The 27385-nt window shown below is 38.4% G+C and overlaps 2 protein-coding genes across 8 annotated transcripts in view; one reads left to right on the top strand and one right to left on the bottom strand.

The window, feature by feature from the left end:
* gria3a (glutamate receptor, ionotropic, AMPA 3a) overlaps positions 1 to 1503 on the top strand; it is a 78320-nt gene extending 76817 nt beyond the window's left edge. For all 6 annotated transcript variants that reach the window (XM_063488092.1, XM_063488096.1, XM_063488091.1 and 3 more), the window contains one exon: positions 1 to 1503. The gene's annotated coding sequence lies outside the window, so the exon portion shown is untranslated.
* On the bottom strand, positions 730 to 27088 carry thoc2 (THO complex 2). 2 transcript variants are annotated; one of them, XM_063488088.1, is made up of 39 exons: positions 26962 to 27088; positions 24404 to 24459; positions 23770 to 23861; positions 23334 to 23385; positions 23152 to 23222; positions 22878 to 22999; positions 22651 to 22784; positions 22051 to 22211; positions 21799 to 21891; positions 21436 to 21591; positions 20338 to 20510; positions 19939 to 20134; positions 19797 to 19835; positions 19538 to 19668; positions 16309 to 16410; positions 15537 to 15621; positions 14908 to 15001; positions 14693 to 14773; positions 14498 to 14594; positions 14053 to 14170; positions 13755 to 13934; positions 13450 to 13614; positions 12846 to 13121; positions 12471 to 12612; positions 11892 to 12049; positions 11365 to 11493; positions 11142 to 11273; positions 10841 to 11025; positions 10074 to 10249; positions 9775 to 9877; positions 9206 to 9591; positions 8847 to 8905; positions 7329 to 7364; positions 5015 to 5140; positions 4810 to 4876; positions 4561 to 4706; positions 4387 to 4463; positions 3632 to 3678; positions 730 to 3539 (listed from the first exon to the last, which is right to left on the bottom strand). In XM_063488088.1, the coding sequence occupies exons 1-38, from the start codon at positions 27024 to 27026 to the stop codon at positions 3651 to 3653; spliced, it is 4689 nt and encodes a 1562-aa protein (XP_063344158.1). In that variant the 5' UTR covers positions 27027 to 27088; the 3' UTR covers positions 730 to 3539; positions 3632 to 3650. The 2 variants fall into 2 exon arrangements, with proteins under 2 accessions (XP_063344158.1, XP_063344159.1); XM_063488089.1 differs by having other exon boundaries at positions 3632 to 3670; positions 4385 to 4463.
* Between the last annotated feature and the right edge of the window lie 297 nt (positions 27089 to 27385).

Genomic DNA, 27385 nt, shown 5'->3' on the forward strand with positions numbered 1-27385 from the left:
GTGAATTGTTTCGATTCCCGCCGGTGATCCTGGATGGAAACTGCCACTCTGTGTGACCCCGACACTCCGTGGTTGGCGTCCTGGAGGCAACGGCCTTCTTTGTCACCAACTTGGACACAAGCCTACAAGTCAACAAGTGCTCATTTTGGGTTATGAACCCATCACACTAACAGAGGGCAATGTTGCAACAGGACTTTTGCTTCTGGAAACATGGGATTTGCCTCTCGTAGTGCCTTATGGAGCATTTCTGCATCATGGCAATGCAATTTAAAAATTTAATTCACTTGAAAATAAAAAAAAAATAAAAAATCTGTGGAAGTAGGGCAAAACATTGTTTCAAATGACAAACAAACTGTTGTAATTTCAGTTGTTTTCTATTTTAAAGAAGAAGAAAGAAAGAAAAAAAAAGCCATGATTTGAAATCAAAATCCTGGATTACTTATTTAGTCATTTGAATCCTTTACAGACATATTTTTGTGGTGAACTCTTAAGTTGGATAAATGTTATATTTAGTGAAGTAAAGTCATTTTCTTGTTTTACTATAAGGCTTTTTTTCAGTGTATCAGAATATCTAGGACAAGCATCGAACACTAGGGTTAAGATCAATTTAACTGACAATAGTGAATCCAGGTTTTTACTCGGAAAATATCAATAATGTGAAATTAGTGGTCATCTTAAACAGCTTAGGTGGTGTTATTTTCAAAGCCAGCTGGACGTCACATACGACTGAATCTGTTTTAGATGCTTGTTTTGAATCGACTTTGTGCGACTGCATTTCTTTCAGCTGCCACTCTTTGAAAAGAAGCGATTCTTTTATTGAAATGAGGCCCGCGTTTGATCACTTAATGCCATATTGTTGAAATCAAAAGATTCATAAATACTTTAGAGGCTAGGAAGGTGACCCCTTTTTATGTAAACCGAACATTCAAATGGTTTAACTGAGCTTATGGTTTACACTTTGTACACACTTTAGAAGCTGTTCTCATGTAAGCGCAGTATCTGCAGCTGTGATTCTCAACATCTCTTTTTTGTTGGTAAATGATAACACACCATAGCTTCTTTGGTCGTGAAAAGCTTTCTGTGTCTATGCATTATGCAGAGGGGTGAAACTGTACATTGAGGGAAGAGCAACGAATGAAACATTTGTCTGTTTGTATAAGTGAAATTTTTATATACTGAAGAGTGGGGGGGGAAAAGAACCTACAACCGCTACAAACAATGTATGCCTACATTTGTTTAGTATATCAGACTTTCTCATCCTTTTATTCCCCAGAAAAAAGTGCATGTGAATTTGGTAATAGTTTTAAACAAACTGCAGATCGAAATTGACCCTGGTTTAGTTAGTGTCTGTTAATGACATCTGATTTGGTTTAGTTTTTCCAGTTCATTTGTAACAGTACCTCAACCATGAGAGTTGCATGTATGGACACAGTGAACCTCTGTGGAGGGGTCATGTACAAAGGATTTTATTACATTTCCTTAATAAAAGCAGGTTTATATTCACGTGTGACTTTTATCCTTTGAATCCTTCAGATTACACTACAAAAAAAAAAGCTTATTTGTTTTAGTGTTGGAAAATGGCAAGTACGTGCAGCAGTTTATTGAAACATGCACACATATATGTGTAAATACTGTGGAATAGGGTTAGGGCCACTGGTAAAAGACAAAATTGGGCATGTCTTTTTTTCAGTTTTTTCCCCCAGTTGCCCCAATTCTCTTCTGCACTTTCCAGATGGTATTGCATCATTTTTTGACAAGATCCTCAACACCACTGACTAAAATGCAGCATAAACCACATCAAAGCTTCCACCATGTGTTACAAATGGCTGTAGTCACTGTTGCACGTTTCTCCTGACCTCTTCTGTATATATTCAGAATTTGAAGCATTCAGTACAATTTTATTTAGGCACTGTATACTGTCAGACAATACAAAAGTAATTCGTCACTCCATCAGATCTGTTGCCACTGATATTTCAGTCCAGTTCTTTTGTTATTACCTCAGATTGTTCTGTTTTCCTTCTGTAAGAATGGCCTCCTGACAGCCACTCTTCCATTGAGAACATTTTTGAGGCTTTAAAAAAAAATAAAATTCCTACTTCTTTAGGTCATGACTTTCAGATATTGTTCATCTGCAGATATTTTTCGATTCAGAGATCCTTCACTTGTCCAGCTGGTTAACAGCTCTTTGAGAATCACATTGTTGGTGCAAAATATTATTTTATGTCTGCCAAATTGTGTCCATGGATGGACTAAAAAAAATGCAACAGATGGATGGTGTGCCTAAAGATACTATTTAAAAGCTTAGCTTTGCTGTCTGTTAATGTAGACATATCACTGGCTCATCCCTTGAATTGTACCTTTTTATGCTTAAATGATCAATAGGTCAGTGTGAAGTAGCTTAAAAAATTAGAATCTAAAATGGTCAAGTGTAAAAAGAATTGACTTTAAAGTATAATACTGTAAATTAAGATGTTTGTTTTATTCCCCCCCCCCAATCCAGCTGAATGACTGGCCTGCAGATAATCCTCCTTATGTATGTCCTTACATTCATGGCAAAGAAAAGAAGGGAAGATAGACACAATATCAAACTGACACACTAGGAAAACTATTATTTATTGTTTTTGTTGTCGTTTAAAAAAAAGAAAAAGAAAAGAAAAAGCTTACACTCATTGAGTACAGCAGATAAAATCTCCAAAAGTCATTTGAAACAGCCGTATTTGGAGTACAGAGTATCAGATTTTGTGTGTGTGATTTTTTTCCTTTACAATTCTACATTTGAATCAACGTCAAATTGACATTTTTATAAATTATGTAAAAACCTGTTTAACACGAGGGGGAAAAAAACCAAAAACACAAAAGAGCTGTATGGGACATTTAAAAAAAAAACAAGAAGTACAGAAATAACATGATGTGAATTTCATGTTACCCTCTTTATTATTGTACACAATATACAAACTGGTTCTTTGTATCATTTTACTCACATCTACCGTCTTACTCAGGTTAAAAGGTGGAGATAAATAAATAAAAGTATCTACGTATCTCAAAAGGATATGAGGTAAGTGAGCATGGAAAGCATGTTAACTCCAATAAAACAAGCAAAAAGCAAAAGCCCGACACTGTACAAAAAAGTAGACATTTTCAAGCATAAGATTATTGAATCTATGACCAGATGCAACCAAGAGATCATTTCATACAGTAACCACATTTCTAATTAGGATAATAACACTGTGATTACGGCAGCATGTTGCGCCCATATCAAATAATAATAATAAACAAAAAACAAACAACAAAACAAAAAACAGATACAAATTCACCAAGAAAAAAAAGTTTCCGCTGGTTTACCATTGTTTGAAATGGAAAAATAATGAGGTGATCTGTAAGTTTAGATGAGTAGAACTAACAAGACTTGAGGTGGAATTTTTACAAAAAGAAAAAACTAAAAAAGCCAATCAGGCCCAAATAAAAAAAAAAGAATTTGGGTTAACAACAGATGGAGTTGCAGATGTCTTGCAGATAAAAGCACAGCTTCTCCAGTTCCGCTGCAGCACGTGGATCGAAGAGGAAGAGAACAAACCATGAGACACGGAGCATACGGTTAAAGCCACTTACAAAGAAACTGTATGTGTCTTACCTTCACTAATTAGTGCACATTATCTGTGCTTGTCAGAGGATTTATGAGTACAACTGTTAAGGAAACGGTGAAATACTCAAAGACGAAACAGCTGCTCATAAAAATGTAGTGACGAGAGAGAAAAGTCTTTAAGCATAGAAGCACGCTTAAAGGTTGTTAAATAAGTGCGTTGCAGTGCTGAGAAGGTCCTCTAAATAATACACCGACAAAAGAAACCCACAACTAACTGCAAGTGTGTATAAGCCTGCCTGATATGAGGTGTATAAGCAAAGGGACTGGCACACTGGCTCTTTGAAATGTCCACCTAGAAATATGAGGTTAAAGTCACATGATCAGTTTAGACTGGCACACTGGGCCAGAGGGGAAATAAGCCGACCATTAAATGTTCAAATAAGATGAATCAAACAGTTCAATGCAGAGGTTAAGAGCGCCAGTTAAAAACAAGCCAGCGGGGCTTGGTTGTAAGTGTAAATGTGGCATCTGCTGCAATCCTTACTGGATCTGAGTGTTTGTACTGACACATAATATACTAAAATGAACGTAATTATCCCATAATAGAAAACAAATTCAGTGCCGCGAACAGTTGTAAGTATCTTTGAAACGCTACTTAACTTGATAAAAACTGTGTATTTGGCTAAATCAGTTAACTCCATCTACACTGGTTGGGATTTACAGTCTGAAATAAAGACGGCAATTTACGAAGAGTTCATTAAAATCACCTTCACACTGAAATGTCGCTTTATATTTAAGGATATTGCTTTTTCTCTTCCTTTCCTCCACTGCTGTCCCTCTTCTCTTTCTTTTCAGACTTCTCTTTGTCATGTCTGGACTCCTGCAGCACAAAAAGAAACAGAAAGAAAAGTAAATAATGACGAGAAAGTCCTTTAGTCGACGGCTCAAGAGAGCATGCGACAGCGACTGAGTCTGACCTTCTTGCCGGCAGAGGACGTCCGCTCGGGTTTCACAGAGTCGGCCTTCTCTTTACTAGATGATTTGGATCTTTTGCTCTTCTCTTTCTCGGCCGACAGCGGGGAGTCACAAGAAGGACTTGTGCTCTTGCTGTTTTTGGAGGCATCTAAAAACAAAATGTTGGCTTACATTAATTTTTATTTTATGTCGTCCTTGTTTGGCTGAGAGCTCTTTCAGATTTTTTTTAAGGACAAAAAACAAACGCTTACTGGTCCCATTCTCATCCTTTCTGCGTTTGGCTTCTTGGCTCGTCTCACGGTCGTTGACAGCGTGGTCCTGATAGACAAATGACGTGATTTAATAATAACTAATATTTCAACTATGTCCTTGTTGCTACTGCCTCTCCATCTAATATGAAAACTAAATCTGAAAAAAATCCATTTCACATAGTTGATGAGGCGGTTAGACACTGACTCTTTTTCGCTCTTTCCGCTCTTCTTTCTTCTCTTTGGATCGGCCTTGTGTGTTCTCTGAGTCTTTCTTCTCCATCTCCCTCTCTCTGCTCTTGGACCGGGCAACTGAATTGAAGTTCATGTGGTGCTGGAAGAACAATTACATATGAATAGAACAAAACAACTCAAACAGGCAGGAGTGCCTTTATGTTAAGTGTTAGTATAACTTTAAACATAATACAGCACTGCAGGGGGGGAAATATGCCCACAATGGTGGTAAAACAAGTAGAAAACTATTTACTATTGTACTTTTCCTAATCACTCTACATTGATGACATACTTCCAAATACTGACTGGTATTCAGTCATGTGACACGTGACTACTAACTGTTCAACAAAGAGTTCACAGTGGCTCAGAGTGGGCTGAGATCTGCATTTAGACTAAGGTGGAGTTGTTTGTCATTATGAGAACAACAACGGAAGAGACCAAAGGAGAAAAACATCTATCAACTAATTTAAAGTTAGTTTGTGATTTGTTTGTTGCAGTATGACTGACACTCAGTCTGATAGTTCTATTACATAACCCGAAAGGTATGTTTGACACAACATGCAAGGGATTCGCTTTCAGTGAGAACTATGAAATATACTTTTCAGAGCAGTTTAAAAAGTCTTACACTTTCAATACAGGAGTTACAGCACAAATGTTGATAAAGTGCTTATGAATCTAGATACATAGACATGCGAACACATCTTATAGTCTTAAGTCAAAGGCTGACATTATAAACATAATACAGGCATCACTGGTGGCCTGGGGCCAACAATAATGTGGATTAGGCAAGTTGATTGGCTAGCAGCTGGCCCATATGAGAGAATGACCAGGTTTCCACTGGTGGATTAACTTGTTAAGCAAACTGGCTGAAATGTACCATTACTATTAAGTAGTTTTTTCTTAGATAGTATTTTCTCATTGACATGTCAATAAAAGTCCTTTATAAAAATGTTTGATTAATTTAAATATGAAGAACCCAAAGGTAGCTGCAGTGCCTCTTTCTAGCAGTGATGCCTGGAGCATGCTGGGGTGAGCCTACAGGGCAGAGCATATCCCACTACATTTAGTTCAGTTATCATTTTTCCACTAATATAGATTTATAATATGAAACAGAAATCCCCTAATAAATTAGTTATAATACATTAGGCTTTCAAAGTAATGAAATTACCTTCATTTGGAGTTGGAGGGTAGTCTAATCTACTGGCTCAGAGGCAGAGTAGGAAAAAATGTTATCCTGAACCCTTTATAATGAATAACTATTAATTAATAAAACATAATCTGCGTTGATTAAGTTTTAAGATTCACAGATTCTTTATATTTATGATTAAAAATATAAACCTGTTACAGTCAGCTGGAAATGAAGGGACACTTGAGTTTATATCTACTTTGTCTTGATAAAATATTGCTGTCCAACAAGAAATATGGCCCTATAAGAGCACATAGTACTCAGTAACTGATGGTTTTCATTATAAAAGTGTACTGTGTAATGCTATATATATTAGTTATAAATTTTTAAGGACACAGCCAGCTAGGACTTCATGTTATTGTCTCTATTGTCTGGTATTTAATTTGCCCTTGCTGACATAAAAAGAGGTGAACAATCCAGATACTTCAACAAAACCTGAACATAGCAGCATTTTTCATGTTTAACTCACAGGAATAACACAGACTGTCTGAATCTTGTGCACACAAACTCAAGCAATAGTCATGGTTAAATGTGTTTCTTCAAAAATTATCAGCTTGAATACTAAATCTGGCACGTCGTGTAGGCCAGTTAAGAGATGTGGTAAACTTCAGAAAAAACCTCAAAACCAGGGGCATTACGGTTTGGTATTTATGGCTTTTTCATGTTTTTTTTTTTTAAAGGTCTGCAATGACTTTACTTATTATTTAGGCAATTAAGCTAATGATTCTAGCAATTGACTAGAACCATCTTTAAAAAAAACAAAAAACAAAAAAACCTTAAAGTTGCTGCTAAAAATCATGAAAATTAATACAAGTCATGTCTAATTCACCTAAATGCAGTCTTTAGCTGATGCAGTCTAGTGTAAGCTACATGCACACTTCTTCCAAGTGGCAGGTGTAATTTAGTAGAAGGAAAACATTTTCTACATGAAACTGCACATTACAGCTTTGGCAGTTCACACGAGCGACTATTTTTATTTTATTTTTTAAAGTGTGAGAACAAAAGACCGAATCACATGACATCAAACACTTTTTCATGTGAGAAGCTGAAGACGTTTTTGACTTGTGAACAAAAAGCTAGGAATAGAAGAGTTAATTCAAACCTTGGATGTGGACTCCTTGGGTTCGATGCTATTGTCCTGTAGGGATGAATGGAGATGACAGATGAGCTGGGAGGGGGTGGGGGATTGGGAGGAGGTTGTCAGACAGCAGCAGAGAGTTGGAAAAAGGGGTTGGGGAGGTGGGGAGTTGGGGCTGGCCGGACCAACAGCACACTTCTCCCTTGACCTCTGACCTTCAAGGACTAAGGCTTTGACAAGGTTATAACATAGAGGAGAAGTCATCATCTGGAATTGCAATATTTAAAATAGAAAAACCCTGAGCATATATGAAATAACTGCTAGTCTTAATACTACAGACATGTCTGACCTAAAATAGAAGTCCTACACCACAGCTGGTTTTCAATACATCTAAAGTGCAAGTGCTGAAAGTAATGTGTGTGTGTGTGCGTGTGTTTGTATATAAATATATAAGACAAATCACTCAATTTCTTATGTGCTTGATTGCATCCCTACATAGGTAACTGTTGCTGTCACTTACAGTTCAGGAATGGAAAAGACACATGGAGCCTATTTCTCTGGTGGAAGGGTAAATTAAAGACCTATCACAAGCTTCCAGTGGTTTGGGCAACGCTCCAGACGATTCAGGCTTCGCCCACTCTCTCCCTCACTGCCTCTCTCTTTGCAGGGGTGGGCTTATTTTCTTCTGTATTTTTGGTAGATTCAAAACTGCAACATTCACATTCTCCGTTGATCTCAGATGCTGGTGGCTCTGGTTTTCCACTCATTGCTTGCCAGGAGGTAGTACAACTGAAGATCCCATTGGCTGGTAAGTCGTAGGGATAGCACTGAAGGGGGGGAGATGGGGCTCAGCAGGACTGACTGGACTTGCATCTCGTGACGTGCAGACTCCGTGAAGGACGTTTCAACAAGCGGAGATGGAAGAGGGACTCAGCTGCAGCAGAGGCACTCCTACAGCAGGGAAGATGCTGGACGCCATCCATCTTTGTGCTGCATCCGGGGGACGTTGCGGGGTTAGCGAAATATTTCACATCACAAAAAACAGGAACTCTTCACAAAAAACTCTTGGGCATCATTTCAAGTAGTAAAACACTGCTCCGGGTATGGGGGGGGGAAAAAAAAAAAATTGCCTATGGAGCGCTCTTTATTTGGCAAGCCTTTTTTTTTCTTCAGGTGAGTATTATTCTCAAAAACAAAAACAAAAAACTCCACATGGAATATAGAAATGCTTAAAAAATTTCTTTCTTCCCAAGGCACACTGATTGCTTTCATTAATATGAAAATAGGTAAATATTTCAATATGAAAATACTCAATATACACAATATTTTCTTGGCTAAGTCCTTGAGGAGATCTCTCCCAATTCTGCAAAATATCATGCTTATGTCCATGGAATGCTTTCCAACTCCCATGGCTATGGTTGGGATTTCCGTGTGCGACAATTCTCCTTTGTTGATCTTCTGGGCTGCTGGAATGTGCAACGGCAGGGAACGCTCCGGCAGATAGAGAAGAAACTGGCACAGCCTTCCTCAAGCCATACTAACCTTAACAGACGAGGAGTGGGACGGGGAAGCGTGACTGTCGAGCTTTCGTCTTTTGTGATCTGTGAGAGACAGGCCGAGGGACACTGGTGTTAATTTGTGCATTAGTGCCATCCATTAATGTCTTACAAACATGCTACAAAAGGTAAGAAAATGCTGAATCTAAATATTGAATTTTACTTAAGTGAATTCATGTGATTTACAAATGTAAAGCATGTCAGCATCCAAGTGGACAAACTGTCGCAGAAGTAGAAGAATAAATGAGATGAAGTGTACGGACCTCGTAAGAGGCCTGACAGAGAAGTCAAAATGTTACCGCACACTTTCATGAGCAGTCTAACATCACTGGAAAGGCTTCTTACCCCTCTCAGATTCAGCCGACTCAGATCTGGGACCTGGTGACTTGAGGGACCCGGCCACAGCACTCCTGTCTCCTTTCTCCTTGCTCTTGGCCTCCTTGACAGCATCACGCTCCCTGGACGGTTCCATGGGCTCCCCGTTCCCGGCTTTGACCTTGTCGTCTTTTCCACTCTTCTCCTCTGGCTTCACTTTGTCCCTGTCTGCCTTCGGGGTCTTCTCCTTACCCTCTCGCACCACCCGCTCCTCTTTCCCTGCCCTCTCATCTCTCTGCTTTTCCCGACGGTTCTCCGCTTTTGCCTCTGGTGTGCTGCCGGGTGTCTTTTCTTTTTTCTCTTTTTTCTCCTTCCCACTCTTCTCTTTGTCGTCCCGTTCTTTAACGGCTTTGGTGCTGCGGAGAGACATTTTTCCTTTTCAAAACCATTTCATTGAAAATGCTTCACAGAGCAATCTTCTGAATCCAACACTCAATTATATTTTATTTATACATTGCTGTATCACAAAACAAACTGCACACACTTTCAGCAGCCGATGAAACTGGTGGATTTTTTAAAGCTTTGTTTTATTCTCCTACCTGTTGAGAGCACCGTTGCCATTGCTGGTGGTCACTTTGGCTGCTGCACTGTTGGCTTTGTTCACTGGCTTTGTGGTCCCCTGAGATTTATCCTTGGCCCGATCTGCCCAAAAAAATAAATAAATAGTCGGACAGGGTTTATTAAAATTACGGGCTTTCATATTGGAACTGAAGCACTGAGTGTTTATGCTGCATTATTGTGGGAAAATAGTAATATAGACATACACAACAAAGAATTTAGTGTTTGTCAGATTAAAGAGAAAGGTGGTAGCTGTCACATTTTTAAATCCTTCACTCACCACCATCCTCTGAAGTCCCCTCCTCGGTCTTGCTTGTGCTAGTGGCAGGCTTGCCTGTGCTGCCGGGGCCGTTCTGTTGACTGGCAGGTGTGGCGCTGCGTGTTGGCTGCTCTTTGTGGTGAAACTCATTCTCAGGGACCATGTGCACCTTCTGGCTTTTCAAGCGACCTGAATAACTGTAAGACGCATAAAGGGTTTGCAACAGCAGAGACAAAACTTCTAAAAGAACTTCTCAGTGTCACGCAGTGCAAAAATTAAACTTTTAGAAAGGGGTAAATATCAGGTAAAATAAGCCCCAGTGTATTTGTCTAATCATAGATTACACACAAACACACACTTGTATGTGCTGATCAATATCCAATATCCAACACAATCCTTTCCTATACACAGTGAAAACGTTCACAGAACAACATTCACTGCATATAGGATTTTTACTCAAATGCTTATAGAAATCCAGATTCTGTCCTGTCTGCATACTTAAAATTAGAGACAATGGACTTGCTTTGTAGCTTTAATGGCTCAGTGGCATTAGGTTCTTCCAATTTAAAGTCACCTTCCCACCTATTAAAGGCTCAATTATCAACGCTTAACAACTATCTCCACTCTGGGGCTAAAAATCAAGTGCACCAACCATATTTTAACATAAGCATCTCAGCTACAGATACAAGCTTCCACTCCTACATGTCTGATAAGAGTTCATAACCCCACTTCACGCGATAGATGTTAACTATAAGCTCCACATAGAGCTGATCAGCACACAATGTTACCCCATTGCTAAGGCATAGAGGTCTGGTCGCTTATCCTTCTCTTCAAGGCAGATCTTGTGGACACGGCACTCTAGTGCTTGGCCCAGGTTCAGGACCTTCGGGTAGCAGGGCAGGATCTTGGTAAGTACTATTAAAATGTTCCTGATGTGGGTGTAATCTCCTGTTTCCAAGCAGTGAACGGATGCCTGGTTGGGGGAGAAAGAAAGGGTAAGATCATGGTTAAACACACACCATTAAGAGCTATGCTTAAAATCATTTGGACTGAATATAATAGAAGAGTAATGGTAAACAGACAACTCACTTTAGTCAGCATGTAATGCCATTTATGAACCACATGGCGGAAGTTTTCATAATCTAGCTGATCTGCTTTGTTTCCTCCATCAAAGCCTGTGGCTCTGAAGATGGTGAGGAAGCCGGGATAATTGGCACACTCCTACGACCGCACAAAAACAAGAAAGATTCACATCCAGCTCAACACGCAGCAGAAATTTTTCCAGGTACACAGAACATGTAGACATGGACACCTTCTCATAGATGGCACGGTCGCTGTGCCAGCGGGTCACCGTCTCCAACATGCAGCAGAGGAAGCGTCCATAGCGGTGAGACTCATTCTCCGTACAACTGGCCACAGTATAAATGATAGCAGAGAACACCTGCCAAGGACACAGTGGACAGTTTTTACTTAACGACTAAGGCAGCATGATCTATACATTATAACGTGTATGTATATTATTGGAAAATAAGGGGCAGTGCCCACACAAATTATGGTAAGTGTTCAAGCTTTTATGCTTATCATCATTCAGCTGAACCTTCTTAGCATATCACTACAACCTAACATGATTCACTTGAATGGTTGAAGAACCACTCAATGATAAAGACTTTTTATTTTAATGGATTATTGCTACTCCTTCTCTTCTGCAGAGCGGGATGAATTAGAGCCTAGTTTATTAATCACATTATGAATATTTATTATTTTTCTTTCTAAAGCACTTTGGCTTTAAAAAGCTCTAAAAATGGAGGTTAAATATTGTTGTCATGCGCAACCTCTTACCCTGTCGTAGCACAGTAGGGTGCAGAAGTTGGGAGTCTTCTGCTGATGGACAAGCTCAACGAATCGGGCACAGTACACCGCGTCGATGGATGAGAAGATGCAGCGAGGGAACAGGCAGAGCTGCAGGAACTTTGTTATGGTCTCATTTTTTGTGGATTCTGTCAGTAAGCATTTAGATTTATGTTGGTAAAACAATGGACATTATATCTTCTCTCATGAATGATCCCACTACATCAGCTTTATTCCCCATTATTACATTAACTGACTTACTAGTTACTGGCTGTGTCTTAAGGGAGTTCAAGGTAAAAATAACATGAACAACAAGAAAACAAAAACTATTACATACGTATGTAACCTGTCTGTCATTTACTTATGAAAGCATCACTGCAGCCATGTTGCTGCTGGATGTTTGCTTAGCGAGAACCTAGAAATGCTTGTAAATAATGCAGCAGAATTTATATTTATAGCTTTCTCTTTGGGTCAAAAGAAAATTGATGCACTACTTTCTTTTCTTATTTAGAAAGACTGTGCACAAGCTGACTAAGATACATCAATACCACCAAACATTAAATCACTTACTGGCCAATAACCAGTTGTCTTTCTCCAGTTTGAGGCGGTGTAGAACTCTTTGGACATGCTCCAGCTGCTTCTTCTCCTCCTCCTGTAGTTTTTCCTGCAGTGCAGTGCAGCGTTCCTTCTCCTTCTTTTTCTTATTCAAGGGCTACATTGGAAATAAATCAAACAAAAAACAGTTCAAAAATACACCCAATTACTGATCACAATCATTTTACAAGTACTTCACTCTTACATAGATTATCTTAGCATTCTTTGACTTAGTCCTTTGACTTAGGAAATTACACTGATTAAAATCTTGTGAGCAACACAACAAAAACATCATTTCTGTAATAAATCTGCAATCTGCTGTCCAGCAACAACTCTCAAAAAGCTACTCACTATCTCAGGGTTTTCCTCGATTTGCTTGATCTGCGCCTTGAGCTTATTGACCTCACGCTCGTAGGCAGCATGTGGCACGGCCAAGTCGTACATGGTGAGGGACCAGAAGGTGGCGTAGAACTGAGGGCGGAGATCATCCCATACCCTGGCTGGATGGAGCGATACCACAGCTTCATGCACTGGTGTCATCACCTGTTCGCAGGCCGCCACATACTTGTGCACCTTCTGCTGCTGCCGATTACCTTTTTCTGCCTTCTTCAACTCATCATACTTAGACTGCATGAAGAGAGCATGAAGTTAAAGGACCCTGAATTTTTTCAAGTTAATAAACGGTATCCATTTCTTAGTTTAAACAATTCAAGCAAAAAAACAAAAACAAAACAAAACTTGTGAAGAGACAGATATAGCATAAAGTCTTAAAACTTCAAACTTAAACAACAAAGTTACTTTTTAAAATATTTCCATTTTATTCATAAGACTCGAGTTCAGCCAGTTTTCAAACCCACTTTTTTGAAATCTTTGTTTCAATGAGGGAAATCAAGTCCATAAGGACTGAGACAATTCAAAGGCAGTATGTTGAAAAAAATGAGAGTAATCTACTCACCAGTATCTGATGGGCGTACATTGGCCTAGACAAGAAGAATGCAGCGTCATGTGGAGTGTGGAACTGGTTACAAAGGATGTCAATAGAGGGAACCCGCTTGATGTAGTCCTCCGTGCTGAGGTTGGAGGCCAGAAAACCACCAAACTGCACTAATGTGTCATGACACTGCAGGAAGTAAATTATTATTTATATATAGGAACAAATAAAACATAGTCTCTTAAGTTTTTGTTGTTAGATGTGTTTCAATTTAGTTGTCAAATGCAAGGACAGTCAACTGTTTAATTTTACTGTGAGAGGGTGAGTACCTGGTCATACAGATGTCCAACAAGTTTAAGATGTTTCTCTCCACCCTCCAAAAAAACCACGCCGTTTCGTTGCTGGGCCATGAGTAAACACAACGGTAGTGCTAGTTCGTGATCCAGAAGCACCTCCTTCAGACGCTGAGACGACTTTTTAGTGTTTCTGATCTGGCCGAAGTATCCACCCTGCAAAGAGAATCAGACTCATAATCCTTGTACCTGCGCTGAGGTTAAAACAATGGGTTCAGGAAATCTTACAGCTCTTTCTAATAAGACTGCATTAGAAAATGACAACTGTACATACCTCGGCTTTGAGTTGCTCGCCTCCCGTCATGGCTTCTAACTGTTCCGAGGTCATCTCATCGGTGATCTCAATGCCAGCCATTTTCTGCACCACTTCTTTCAAGATCAACAGGTCAAAACTGCAGTAAAAAGAGTGAAGTTCCTCATATGTTTAAATAAGAAACATATAAAGCAAAGTAGACAATGACTGCCAAAAACAACCACATGCTCATCTCCTTAAAGACATTTTAAGATATTTTTAAAAGTGGGATCAATTAAATCTTTTCTGATTTCTCGGTAGTGATATTACAAGTTGTACAGCAAGTATGTATCTTTTGTTATTTGAAATGATTATTAAAAAATATTTTATCAGGCAAAGTAATATAAAAGAAAAAAAAACAAAAGTACTTGGACTCGCGAGTTAGTAATTCTATGCCGTCTCTGCTAAACAGTTTGTAACCACTCACCTTTTCCCTGCTTTTAGTTGATTGGTGACATATTGAAGGAGGCCAGCCAGCTCAATCGGGTACTTTCTGAACACAGCTCCACACAGACTTGCCAGGCCTTGGCGTATCAGAAGAACAGGTGTTTGTTAGATATTCATTAAAATATCAAACAATTTCTTTTCTTTTTCATGCAAATGAAACCGTGAAGCCACTCACTCTGAAGCCACGAGGAGATGGTAGTGTCATCGTGCTTCATCTTTTCCTTCTCAGGATTGGCCAGAGCCTCAATTATGCAATCTGAAGACAGAGTTAAAAGGAACAACACAGACGGACAACTCCCTCACGACTCAGAAACGCACACACACACACACACACGTGTTAACAAACTGAAAAAAAGGACAAAAAAAAAAAGAAAAAAAAGTGTAGGATACAGGCCAAGACATCGTAGTTGAGGGATGTGAGGTATTTCAGGGAGTCGACCACGGGGCTGATGAGGTTGTCGTACCATTGGATCTGAGACAGGATCTGCCATAAAACAACGAAGGAGGAGGATGAAAAATGATATTACACATTACACCACACCTTATAGAATTTGTCACATATAAAAAAAAAACTGTGTCTGAACACACTGAAACAGATGAGATGCTCATTTGAGCAGTTTTATATTGTGAGGTGCACTGCAGAACAAAATGTCCTACTGATGTGTATGGGTATAAACAAATTTCATTCAAAACATTTTGCTTTAGTTCTACATTTTCCATGCAAACATTTCCTGCCATTTAGTTTTTGCCAAGTGACTATAAATTTGGTTAATGGATGTAGAATTTGCAAGCAGGACGCCAGACATGAGCAATTCCTCGAAACCATGTAATCGGAAACCAAGCCTGCTGTAGGACACAGAGAGAAATCTTACTGGCAACTGTATGGAATAGAAAAAAAAAAAGGTGCCACATGTCTAGAGAAGTGTTTCTTTACGGCCATAAAAATGCAGGATTGGTTGCTCTTTGTAGTTTGTGGACACACACAGTAAAATAAAATAATTGCAATAAAAGGGACTTACATAATCAAAGAGGATGGTGGGATTACTATGGCTCAGTTTTCCAATCTGCCTTCCAGATTGTTTCACATTCTCTTTGGTCAACCGCCTAAAGAGAGGAGCAAAAAAAAAAAAAAAAAAAGGAAAAGAAAGGGAGGACAAGGGAGAGAAAAGACTTAATAACACAAGACGACACAAAGAGCACTGTGAGCAAAAACTGTCACTTCTATAAGTTTCAAAGCAGTTGGAAAATGTTCTTACGGTTGTCATCTTATAATAAGAGAATTGTTACTATTTTTTTTCCCAGTAGAAGGACAGTGTTAGGATAATTACTTGCCCAGCATCAAAAGTAAGCCCCCCTTTTAAATCCTTTTGCTGTTCAACATCCTCATGTTTAACTGTGATTAAGACAAAGCTTCACTTGAAGTGGTTAACTAAAAACCAAACAAATCTCTGCATATTTCCATTAAATGTCCAACTTGAATAATAATACTACTACTAATAATAACAAAAACATTTTTTAAATTCCACAATTGCTTGTTAAGACTAAACACACACACACACACACAGTAAACTTTCATTTGCTCCTGCTCGTTTAGTGTCATGTAACGATAACAGTGATTAATATTCAACTATTATCCAAAATTTGTTCCTGAGGTCAGTAATGTACCACACATAATTGAAAGGTAATATGAAATTGACAGATTTCAGACAAAAGATCGATCAACACTCGAAGATTCAACAATATTAGATGTTGAAAAGATGATCCAAAGGCACAGAAAAACATTTTACTTACTTCATGATGTATTTGGCCCTATCCACGGTCTGAGCTTTGACTTTAACCAATAATGGATGGCTGGAATATGTCTCATTTTTCCATTGCCCATATAACCGATACCTTAGAGAACACATAATGAGAAAGCAAAGGTAAATACTTAAAAACACTGGTAAGAATGGCAGTGTATGACATATTAAGAATCTACAATTTCACATCTATAAGAACTCAGACTAGAGCAGGGCGATATGACCAAAAATATTTATCACGATATACATTTGAAAATTTGTGATAACGATATAACTGACAATATAATTGACACTAGACGAAATACTTTACAACTCCACAACTTTATTAGTGCAAAAAAAAGACAACAACCCATCAATGTATTTTCACTTAAACAAGCAGCTGTTTTTATCTGCATTAAAGTTATATAAAAATGTAAGTGCAAATTCCTTGCTGACAGTTTAACCAAAAGGCATTTCCAGTGGAAATTGGCCGACATATGCTCAGCATAACCATGTATAACATCCACAAAACTTAAAAAGAGGTTATACACACACACAATACGGTAATATTATATTGAAGCACAGTACATATCCCTCCGCGAGGCTCCTGCCTACGAATGCTCCGACAATCCATCAAGCGGTGCGGGTTCGTAGCTTAGCAAAATCGTACTAAAACATTTGACAGATTTTCGAGCGCCGTGTACCACATAAAATCGTTTCGAGGTCAGTAAACACAACCAGAATTCATACTTTAGGCACACCGGATTATAAGGGGCACTGTCGATTTTCAGAAAAATCAAAGGATTGATTTTAAGTGTGCCGTATTTTCCGAAAAACACGGTAATGATGACGGCCCGCTAGCATGCTCTACCAAAAATAGTGCTTTGTTTTGTATCTGACGGACGAAAGCTAATCCAATTCCACACCACTGAAGTTGCAGCATTTTTACAAACCAATTCTGGTTCATCTGTTTCATTCAACGATCCGCTTTCGCCCTTCTCATTCTGCGTCGCCGCCATGCTTTTTCCGCCATGTGCATATGAAAACAAAGGCACTGCGCATGCACGTTTTACCCATAATCTATCGCGATATTTCATTTTCTTATCGTTGCCCAACATTATACCGGTATTACCGTGAACTAGTGCTGGGCGATATGACGATATATATCGTGTGGACGATAGAAAAGTGTCTATCGTGCCATTTGTCTTCTATCGTTTATATCGTACTAACCCAAATTTTATAAATTATTACATAAAATATATAATTAACCCTTTACAACCGGTCGGAGCAGGCACACTCCGTTTTACCTAACTATTTTTAAATCCCTGTAGAACTGGAACCACGTAAGGTAGTGCAATTTTTTTTTTTTTGCATGTGAAACCGGAGGAGTTGTACTTACATCTTATGCCATTAGCTTGTCCAAGGTCACGGTTTCCTTCCACATATAACTTTGCAAAAATTGCATAAGAAGCACTTGCAGCAACAAAAACATAATATTCCAAACTTGCAGCAACAAAAAGATAATATTCCAGAAACACGCTTTGCCGACGTTCATAAGACTTCCTACGTTGGCATATACGTCAGCGCGAACTATCGCATGTCCGCCATTACCTGCCCGAAACCGGAAGTGACGTCATTTTCGCGAAAGGGCCTTATAAGCCTATGTTGGTGTTTTTAAAAGACATGTTTGACTTTATGCTTTTCTGTATCGTTTCTGGGATGCTTAGAACTCAAATTACACTGTTGGAAATGGTTTATTTTGATGCATTATAATATTTATTTTCATTTTTCCTGTAGTATATAAAAATTTGTGTATCTCAAAAATAAAACTATGAAGACACTCAAAATAAATTTCTCGTGGTTGGAAACTTTTGTATTTACAGTTTTGAGGGATAAGCCTCTTAAATTTTTTTTAACTAGAAATATATGTAAAAAACAAAACAAAAACGATTTTCAATTTTTTGGTAGTTTATTGCACTACAAGTTTTTGCAATTTATGTAGTTACTATGGACTTAATGCATACATATTATTAAAATTTGGGCTATAACGGTTGTATTGATATATGGAAACTTGAAATACTCCAACAAGTGGCACTACAGCATGTAAAAACATAAAGATAAGCTCTGGCGGACTTGGTTCTATGGTAGGTCTTAAAGGGTTAAATAGCCTGTGGCAAATATATTAGTGTTGTCTTCTCACTATACATGCTCTTAACTTTATGCAAGAAAAAATAAAGTATAAAAAAATGATATTTTTCGCAAAGAAACTCCGTCTCGTGGTTTGCAAGCTGGTGCTGCTGTACGTGCACCCGGATTTGCGACATACTTTACGGTAACTCAAAACAAAGACTGCACCCTCGGCACTCGCTGTTTACAGACTGCGTACTTTCTAGATGACCACAGGTCAGGTCGTATATCGTGATATAAAATAATTCATATCGTGATAAATATTTTTTCCATATTGCCCAGCACTACCGTGAACGGTATGATATGGCCCAGCCCTAACTCAAACCACGCTTTCAAGGGAGTTAAGTTCATTAAACTTGCAGTTCAGAGCAGTTTAGGAATTTTCTTATGCATCTTATTTGCTCTTGTCAAGACAGCAATGTGAATGTCTAATTTTTTTCACATGCTTGACAAAATTAAACAAATAATTAACTGTGTCATATTTGAAAGATGTAATAATAATACTAATAAAAAATGTTTTAAATGCATCTGCACATTAGTACTATGACAACCCCACTGGCAAATGAGCTACAGTACCTGCCCATTTGTAGTATACAGGAAATAATTTCTTTTGACACTGTCAAGACAGATCAGTATGCAGAAACTTTCCCTGTATTTCAAAGTGCAACTATCATAAGTAATCTACAAGTTTGTATTATCATCTGACAAACTGACATGTACAACCAGAAGTAAAACAAATTCTCTGGGAATATGGAGCATCAGTGCCTATCAGCGCTGTGTGAAAATGTCCCATCAAAGGCTCTAAAAATAAAATTCTTGCACTGCTTAGAGAAATAGAAAAGTATATTGCACATAGAGCCACGGATTTCACTTTGCATAACCAAGCATTGTTTTAAGAACTGAGCGTGACTGTGTGTGGTAGTTGTTCTTTGGCAGCTGGTATACACCATCCTCGAGCGACGCCTGAGGGTTTACGAACCAACAATTACATAGCACCACATGCGGTGAGTGATACTATGTGCAGCAAATGAGTGTGAGTCTGTGCGTGTCCTTACCTATGCTGGTAGGGAAAGAGTTTGAAGAGACCCCACAGCTCCTCAGACATGCAAGCATTGCACTCCATCAGAGAGAGTGACGGGAGTAGCACCTGGTCTGCAATACTCAGGAAACAGCTCAACAGTGTGTCCTACAATGAAGATATCATCAACATGAATAAGCTTCTCAAAGTCACAAAAACTAAAAATTAACCCATTAAATATAGATAAATAAATATCAGTGTTTCTATAGGTAACAACCATGTGACTTTATGCTCACCATTTTGTCTTTCACCTCAGGTCTGTTATCACTTTGGTACTGAGACAAAACAAAACAAAAAAAAACACAGAATAGCAGTCAAAATTAGATGAAGGCTGCATTGCAGATGTGGAAAACAAATAGAGGGTGGTTTGTGGTGTACCTCTTTCATGAATGCCTTGCCAAGACGCACAATCTTGGCAAAGAGGATAGGGTCATGGGAGAGGTGAGGGCCCAGGTAGCAGAGCATGCTGAATGTGTCCCTCCTTAGGTCCTCAAAGCTCTCTGCAGGCTGAGGGGCCCGCTTGCTCCTTAGTGGGTGCATTACACATCCTCTTGCCCCTTTAGGAACACCAGCCCTAAAAAATACAGAGGAGCATATCAAAGGTTGTGTTTAATTTCATATTTTTTCCCAAATCAGTTCTCCATGTCCCATGTCCTAGTGGGCTTGTACACATAAAACTGAGAAAAATTCAAACCAGCTGTAAAATAAGATGTACTTGTGCATTCTTTTGGCTCTGACTACACATGGTGTGCAGTAAATGAAACATGAAATCAGCACCTTCTGTAAAGAGGCTCCACAGTCAGGTGCACAAGCTGGCAGAGTGCCAGCGCGATGGCCTTGTGAGAAGTGGCATAGAAGGAAGGCATCTGGTCCATAATACTCTGGGCATGGTGCCAGTCTCCGATCCTGAGCAGCGCTTCCAACAGACCAAGCTTCTGGTTATCAGGTGGCTGTAGGCACAAAAAAATAAGAGCAACTAAGTGTCTGTCTATTGTTAAATATGCCAACGTTCAGTAACATTCACTAATGTAATTAAAGCAGATGCAAGAACTAAGCACAGCTGCTGTCACAAAACAAACTGACAAAGAGGCGGCACTAAGATGTTAGTGCCTTCAGTTGCACACCATACTTCTTGCCTCTTTTTTTGCTGGCATCAATTGTTCTCTAGCCTACACCGTCACACACACTGAATCAATGCTTTTGTTTGGAGAAAGTCAGAATTTTATATTTTAGAAATCAAAAAATAAGAACATTCGTTTGGAAACTGATATTTTGACATCTCTTTTATTTTACCCATAGCTATCAAACCTTGTTAGTACAGTAAAGTTCCAAATTTTTTTCTACTAAGGAACCCTTTAATGATTAAAAAAAGCAATTTATACAATAAAATTTGATTTTTTAATGTTATTCTCTTAGTAAAGTTACTCTATTTCAATCCAGTGAACTACAACGAAGCTTAAAACTGAGTATGATAAAACGCTTTAACTGGAAAAAAAGAACAACTCAACTTAAAACTAAAATAATAATGTGAACTTTAAGAACTACTAAAATAAAAACATTTTTGCAATGTTCTGAACTTCAGTGTTCTGTAAGACACTGTCTGCATCATAATAACAAAAACACTCAAAGTAATAAAAACCAAACTTAAAAAGGAACATTTTAAACAATAAAAAAGCTAAACTAAAATCTCAAAACTCACTCTGGAAAGTAAATGAAGTAAAACTAAGTAAAATACACAACTATAGTAATTCTGCTCCAAGTAGACAGTTCTGCTACAGTTCCTTTTTATATTGCATCATTTGCAAACATCTGGCTCACCATCCATCCTGAACAGACCTGCATGCAACCATAATAAGAAAAAAACCCCTTCATCACCTTGTCATTTTTCTCCTCTTCCTTCTCTTTGTCCTTTTCTTTGTCCTCACTTTTCTCAGAGGGCAACACAACCATGACCAGCTTGCGAGCTATCTGCTTTGCCTCTGAGATGTCTCGTTTGTGCTCCTCTATGATGGCGGCATCTAGTGGCATAAGCTGGGAAAGCACAAAAGCAAAAAAAACCCCCAAAAAACCAAACAAAAAAACAAAAATTCAGTCTAGAGGCAATGCTTTGTCCACAAGAGTCACAATTAACATATTTGAACTAACAGAAAATTTTGGCATGTATGATCCATAAGCCTAGATTTAGCTGATGTTATAACTAATGTAGTAATTAGCTGGATTTGCAGGTCTCTTCCTTACATGTACGTAAAGATCTTCCAGCTCTATCAGGTTATAGTGAAGGAGAGCAGCAGCAATATGGTAAAGTGACTTTGGGGTTTCCTCATTGGGCTCCTGAAAAAGAACATAAATCAACAAAGAAAACAGAAGTGATAAATATGATTCAGAGATTACAATTATAGGAAACATTTTAAAACACAGGTAATAACTTTTAGGTCATTTACTATACTGCTGGACACAGCCTGGCTTCTTTTATTTTTGTGATGTTCTCACCTGGTAGAATTTGAACTTAAAGCCCAGGATGTGGCAAAGGGTGAGAGGCTCACACATGTAAGACTTGATGAGGGACAGGAAGAACTCATCTTGGTCAGATCGACTCTCATACACCTCCAGAATTATGTCCAATACTCGGTTGGGGTCTAGGTTGAAACATCCTGCAGGCAAAATAATCAGGAAAACTAAGCAGCCAAAAAGGAGAACTTAAGAAAACAAAAACAAAACAGCTAGTCCACAAATTCTGCTGCTATAATGCAAGGTTAACACAGAACAGCAGAGCCACCAGACCTCCTTGCTGTAGGGGACAGGGATACAGGTTTTTATTTTTAGGTCACCCCTCTGTATCTGAACTGGCAAGATAATAATAATGGCAAGAAAGTGTGATTTTTCAAAGCATTTTACAGTGAAGCAGACCTTTGATCATTTGGATTTAAAATGTAATTACTTTATCATTTAATCCTATTAGACAACAGGAAAACATAATGTCTCCAGCCATGGCTATCAGTGACAGAGAGATAAAAACACCCTTAAGAAGTGTGTAAACGATAACAGAAGCACCATGTGTGAAGCAGTGACAATGAAAAAGCAGTTTGTTACCTATGAGGGATTTGATGCTCTCCAGAACAATATGGCTGGTAATATTCCCCGACAGGTCTTGGCCTAGCTCAGTGATTAGTTTGGCGTAGCCCTCGTTCTCCTCTCTTAGCAGGTTAAACTTTTGCTGCTTGTAACTGAAAAGAAAAAAAGAAATGTTACACAAATCTTGAAAGGACTTATGAAGAACCTTATCTATGCCTACATCTTTATCACATTTCTATACTTACAATAGTTTAGTCTTGATTTTAACAATTTTCTGATTGAACTGATGGGCTTGTTTTATAAGTCCAAGGGACTCAAGAGTTTCTGGATCCAGCCTCTCTTTCAGAATGGCTTCAGGGACAAAAAACTGGGGGGAAAAACAAAATTTAAAAAAAGAGGCAAGTAATTAGTTCATTTTAGTACGTTATTAGAGACACGACAGTCAGTAAGGCCTCTATAAATTTAAATAGAAAGTGGCATACAATTTGTTCTATCAGCTGATAAGAAAGTAATACTTACCAAACATGCTCCGACCAGCTGTGTGTAATGGTCACGTTTGTTTTTTTCTTCCAGTGCACTAGTCTCTAAATCTGTGAAAGTAAACAAACATTAAAAACAAACAATAAAAACATATCAAATCAGATAATGTCGTCATAGTATTAAAACAAACAAACAAACAAACTCAAAACCGGAAAAGTTACCTAGTATACTGAACACATCTGCTAAAACTGATGGCATGTCTTCTCGGAGTTCCTGAAAACAAACCAAAACAAAAGATAAGTAAAAATGTTTTAGGCTTGGCAAAATCTATTGTTACGAGGTACAAAGAAGCTCTAACAATACAAGTCCTGTGAGTGGGTAGATTTTGTTTCTTTAGTATCTGCATTTTACCATCATATCTTTAAACAGACGTATAATTACACAGAAATACTGAACACATTATGTGCCAAAATAAAATGATAGTGTTTATACACCTGACATACAGAACTTTATACACAAAAAGAAAATTTGAGATGTATTGCTATTGGGTTAATAATGTTAAACCATGAGGTGGTAATAAGAAAAAACAAAACCAAAAAAAGCCCAACAACAACAAAAAAACTTGAGGTAAAAACAACAAGCTAAAAACACATGTACCATCATGTCCCCAAGGACGCTGGTGACAAGATCCAACTTGAGGTTTCCCTGTACAACTTGCCAGCAGAGCTCATATAAGGCAGTCTGTATGTCTGTAGGGGTAACAGATAAAAGCACAAGCCAAGTTTTATGTAATACTAAAATAAAACAAGTAACTGAGAAATAATTCATAACATAAACTAAAACGCATCTAAAATATCAAAGATTAGTGTAAGTGATTCAGTGCAGCATTGTTGAATAACAAGGAAAGTATTTCTCCAGCACACAACGTGATAGTAAAATTTTACCTTTTGGACATAAAATCACTTGATTACAGTGTTATCTGAAATTTTGTGACATGTGTCAGCACACACCAAACAGAAATCTGCACATGGGTTGCTTAGTTCCCTTCTACCTTCCAGCCATTGTTAAACATGAATAGTACCGTGTTTCAAAACTTAAACAGCACTTCTGAAATTCATCGATTTTATTTTTTTAAATCTACTTTTGGTAAATCATTTTAAACCTTTTGCATTCGTTTTGGAAACTATGAGAATTCCCAAAGTGGACGTGTGTGCATGAAGAGCAAGCTAAAATACAGTGACAGATGTATACAAGAAGAGTATTAAAGGAACGAGGGTCACACTCAACTCACCTTTAATTTCACTTCCATGATCTGCTTTCTCTGTAAGGTCTTTGCAGAGTTGTACACTATGAAGTAATGAGAGAATTCTTTTTTAAATTAAACTAGGGTACATAAACATGATGATGAAAACCCTTATAAAGCTCAATGAATGAATCAAGATGCATGAAAACTTCTTTAAATCCGTTTGTTCAGTGCCAACAATTTCTACATAACATTATTCTTGTAATATCCCGTTCACTTCCTCCAAGTTATATTTCTAAATCACATAACACTATACCTTTATTTACGCCTTAATCCAGTCTTAACATTACACCACAAAAAGCTTTAGGTTTATCCTAATTATCAATGTAGTAACTCAAGAAATATTATATTACCTACATTGTCACTACACGAGTATTTATGCTGAAACTGCTGTGTGTGTATATAACAATAGCACTGGCTCTTATGTTTGCTGGATTGATTACTGACTGAATCTTTGGGCGGGACAACCCTTACCTTTTCTGTTGCCAAACGCTCACACAGATTTATAGTTAGTATTTACTGAGTGCCATGTTTCTCCCTCTTAAATTGACTGTGACTAGTCCAATAGCTTAGCTGGTGGATTGAAAGACTTAACGGTTCACCCAGTTGACAGCTTGACTGGTCTTAAAATATCAGAAGTAGTGATGACAAAGGCAGACTAATAGAGCACGTTCTGCCATGCACATCCCATTCATTAAAAGGTACAATTACACACACTGGAGCACACTAGCTCCTTTCCTCTGTAAGAAACGCAGCACAGTCCATCAGCTTAATTGTTAGAGATAACAGCTTGTCAGGTGCTAAACACACTGTGAACAAGAAGTGCAAATGCTACAAAAAGTCAGAGTTACGGCAAGCGGACACCTTGGATTGCCAGAGCCTGTAAGGTCAAATGTGGCAAAGCTGCTATTTGTATAATGAGGCTGACACAACATTTTCACCACTTTAAGCTAAACCCTGGCCTCTGGGACTGGTTAATTGCAACTCACCTGGCATAACTAAATAATATTTAAAAAAAATTGTAGATCCAGATGTCCACAATGTTTTATATCAATGAATTATATGGCTTAAAAATATTGGTTAAGTAATAACAATGTGATACTTATCAACATGAAAACCACATTTTCATTTGCTGCCTGTCATTACAGAGGATGGCATCTCACTGTGCTGCCAAATCACACTTCCACTGCAATGTACTCAGCTTTGCTATAACGGGTAATTTGCCTTGATGGAAATACTTTAAAAGTTACCCCGTAGTTGCAACTGTTTGGCACAATTTCCAGTTAAAGTGCTATCAGTTATTGACACAAGATAGTGGAACGAGAGTTTGAGTTGGTGCATCCCACTGCAGGCCTTTCTTAAATATGCAAGGCCTACAGCACATAATCGTAGCTAGTACTGTGGATGAGCCTATTGTGTCTCAGCTCACAGGCGATGGCAGCGCTCAACATTAATGCGTGAAATTATTATTCACGCAACGTTTTTCTTGTATTTTTTGTTCTGAAGAAACTAATTTTAAGATAACAGTCGCCGTACATCAAGGTGTTGGGAGAGGCTTTTACAGTACTGCTTAAATTATTAAGTTTGACATGTAATGTTAGTGATAAAGTTGACTCTGGTAATCGAGATGCCTTTATACAGCACCAAGCGCACAGATGTGCATCGATGAATAACCTTGGCTATGTCCACAGTCTCTATGCAAACCTTACAGCGGCTATCCTAAACCAATATCTAGGTGAAATTAACGCCAGCTAAGAAAAGTATGACGTTAGCTGTAGCTAGGTTAACATGATGATTAAAATCTTCATCTCCTAAAAGATATATCGTCAAATGATACGTTTTGTTACACTGAATCAAAAAGCGTCATCTTTATTCTTCCAGGCTTACCCGCCTAAACATTAAAGCATACGAAAAGGAATTCAACACAACAATTACTGTAGCTAACGTTACGGCTAATCTGCTAAAGCGTTTTGTCAATGTCCGTTGTTTTCCCTCCACACGATTATTTAGTGTTAAGGTTTATAACAGTCTGCCTAAGGGGTTTTCTCGCCAGCTGATACTCGGTTGTCTGCTCGAAGTTGATAACTGCTAATTCCTCGAACTTTGGAAGTACATTTATTCCAGTTTACTAGATAGTGCGATATCGAAGCAACAGAAGAGTATGCTATGTGTATGCTAGCTCGCTTAGCGTTAACAGCCATAGTGTTTACACATTGACGGTTAATCAAATGGGAGCGTAAAGCTAGCCTTACTGCTAGCAGACAGCATTAGCTTCCACGGTGACGTTCAAAGCCATTGACGTCTTCTTTTCACAAGTCTACCAAATTAACTGTATTCAGTACTCAGGAACTAAATTATACGTATTGTTTTTTTAAGTAAGTGACACTTGTAAGCCACTTTAAGTTTTAGCTTGGCTCAAGCTAACACACCTAAAGACCGGCCTTATATTTCAATGCTAGCTACGTCATTCTTGATAGTTTTTATTCGTAAACAACGGGTAAAAAGATGCAAAATTCAACACTGCGTTGAAATTCAGATGCACTCACAACTCATGTTTTCCTGTTTTTTCCCAGTTTTTGATCCATTCACCAGGAAGGGTAAGTGTCGCCATCTTCCATGCACACAGCCCGGATGTCTAGTTTATCATCATGGCACACACAGGGTCAAATGTGGTGGTTAGCCGCCGCTGCTAGATCACTGGTGCATTGTGGGACATCGACAGCTGTGCGTCCGAGGTTTTCGCACGGAGTGGTGGTGATGGTCGTGTAGTCTTGGAATAAGTTTGATTCTCCACGTTGTACTATTTAACTTTTTTAGTTAAATAAAATCCCGTGACACTTGAACAACCCAATTTAAATCTACCAGTAACATTTTCTCTAAGAACTACCTAAACAACAAATTGCAGGACAGCTGCGATTTCCATAATCCTCCGGTGCACTCATGTTTCATCAGTAAAAGCCAGTTATAGTT

Source organism: Pelmatolapia mariae, linkage group LG10_11 (assembly GCF_036321145.2).
Source record: "Pelmatolapia mariae isolate MD_Pm_ZW linkage group LG10_11, Pm_UMD_F_2, whole genome shotgun sequence".
NCBI lineage: Eukaryota > Metazoa > Chordata > Actinopteri > Cichliformes > Cichlidae > Pelmatolapia > Pelmatolapia mariae.